Source organism: Octopus sinensis, linkage group LG3 (genome assembly GCF_006345805.1).
Source record: "Octopus sinensis linkage group LG3, ASM634580v1, whole genome shotgun sequence".
NCBI lineage: Eukaryota > Metazoa > Mollusca > Cephalopoda > Octopoda > Octopodidae > Octopus > Octopus sinensis.
The window spans coordinates 126,151,496-126,153,995 of record NC_042999.1 but is presented as its reverse complement, the minus strand read 5'-3'; the positions used below and the strand labels follow the sequence as shown (position 1 = coordinate 126,153,995).

Below are 2,500 nucleotides of genomic sequence, written 5' to 3'. Positions count from 1 at the left end.
ATTTTTTTTATTTAAATGTTTCTAATGAAAAAATAAATATTTCCTTTGTATGGTGACTATTGAATCACCCTGTATATATATATATATATATATATATATACATATACGCACACACTTATGTATAATGAATATAGGAATATATAGGTAGAAATTTAGGTATAGCCATATACATATATGTGATATAGTGATAATTCATACACTTCCGCAGACATATAGCTATGTGCATACATACGGTCATATGTTTTTCTTTATAAATATATTTGTGTGAGTATGTGTATGTATACAAGTACGCAGATCCGTTTAGATAATTAATTGCTGTTACAATCAAACACACACATAATGAATTTTCGCATACTCACATTTCCCTACCCATCCATCTGCACTCACACATATGTATGTATGTATGTATGTATGTATGTATGTATGTATGTATGTATGTATGTATCTATGTATCTATGTATCTATGTATGTATGTATGTATGCATCTGTATGTGCACGTATGTGCGCGCGTGTGTGTGTGTGTATAGATATGCATCAACATATGCGTATACAAAGATACAATACTTCACCGGTTGTGCAGTAATTTTAATTTCATATTACTGAAACTGATGAGATACTGGAGATCGTTAATATAAAACATAAAATTATGAATTTTTAATTAAAGGTATATTCTCTATGTATAATTTTTCTAATATTTATACATAAATGTACACTTTTATTTGCCTATTTGTCTGTCTATCAAACTCTCTCTCCCCTTCCCTCTCTTCCCATCTTTTTCTCTCTCTTACTGTATATGTATATATATATAATAAATATATAAATACATACATATATATAAATATATAGACAGACAGACAGACGGACAGATAGACAGACAGATAGATAAATAGACAGATAGATAGATAGATAGACAGATAGATAGATAGACAGATAGATAGATAGACAGACAGATAGATAGATAGACAGACAGATAGATAGACAGACAGATAGATAGGTAGAAAGACAGACAGACAGACAGACAGACAGATAGATAGATAGATAGATAGATAGATAGATAGATAGATAGATAGATAGATAGATAGATAGATAGATAGATAGATAGATAGATAGATGGATAGATAGATTTATTGGCCGCGCAGGGTTAAACACAGAAAGGACAAAATACAAAGTAGAGCTTTTTCTTTTTGGGAAGAAAAGAAGAGGGAAAAGGGGGGAGGGGGGCGAATTCCGACCAAAGTGATCGTGAAAAAAAATGGGAGAATTCCGATCAAAAGCGATCGTGAAAAAAAAGTGGGACCGATCAATAGGGATCGTGTATCATATATATATATATATATATATGTAGGTCCCGGGTTGATTCGGGGTTAACCACAGTAAATAAGGTACTCAATACATAGCAGAGTAAAAATTAATTTATTATATAGAAGGAGCTTCTACAGGACTAGAACTGTTTCATTCAAGAGAAATGAATGAAACAGTTCTAGTCCTGTAGAAGCCCCTTCTATATAATAAATATATATATATATATAATATTATTATTATATATATATATATAATATATTATATATATATATATATATATATATAGATAGATAGATATATAGATAGATAGATAGAAGATAGATAGATAGATAATAGATAGATAGATAGATAGATAGATTCTATGTGTGTGTGTATGCATTATGTGCGCATAATATATGAGCGCAAGCGCGACATGCATATGCATACATTGATGCGTCCATACATCTATCCATATGTAATACCGTCATACGTAGATATATTTTATGTGGAAAAGAAATGTAGCTTTCGTTTGTTTTATGTGTGCGTGTTGATTGCATATATATATATATATATATATATATATATATATATATATATATTATATATTTATATGTATATATATATATAAATACATGTAGTGCGTACATACATACATAGATAAACATGCATACATACATATATACGTACATACATGCATACACGCATACATACATACATAATACATACATACATACATACATACATACATACATACATACACTTGTATATGCCATGCTGGGCGTGGTTTTTCCCCATTCCACTATGAAGTTCATATTTATCGCGCTGGGCCAATTAGATGTCTCGAAACATGAGTAAACTGCCAGTGGTGCTTCCTCAAGCGAAACAGCCGGCCAATCGCACACTTTGTTTTAATGATCAACGCCAATTCCTCTTTGTCGAGTTCAAGTACGCATGTCGACTTTGAAATGTCTGAAAAGAAAAGCCTTGATAGGGCTTGGTTCGCTGTGTTTGTTAGGTTACCAGTGTTGGACAGACACAGCAGAAGCGAAGGCTAGAAGAGATTTAGCGGACAGGACAACCTAACATCAAGGATCATGGTTTACATGAAGCATGGGAGCTAAACGTCAGACAAAATTTATGCTTGGAATTGTATACCTATGCTACTGCGTGTATGGAAACTTCTTGTAAGTAGCGAACCTACGCTTGTCTAATTCAAATT

The 2,500-nt window shown here is 31.8% G+C and overlaps 1 protein-coding gene across 1 annotated transcript in view; it reads left to right on the top strand.

Moving 5' to 3' along the window:
• Nucleotides 1-2,195: 2,195 nt before the first annotated feature.
• Nucleotides 2,196-2,500, top strand: part of LOC115209527 (protein Wnt-7b-like) — a 134,738-nt gene continuing 134,433 nt past the window's right edge. The window contains exon 1 of the mRNA XM_029777957.2: nt 2,196-2,465. Within this exon, the coding sequence (XP_029633817.2) occupies nt 2,392-2,465 (74 nt within the window). The 5' untranslated portion in view covers nt 2,196-2,391. The remainder of the gene's footprint in view (nt 2,466-2,500) is intronic.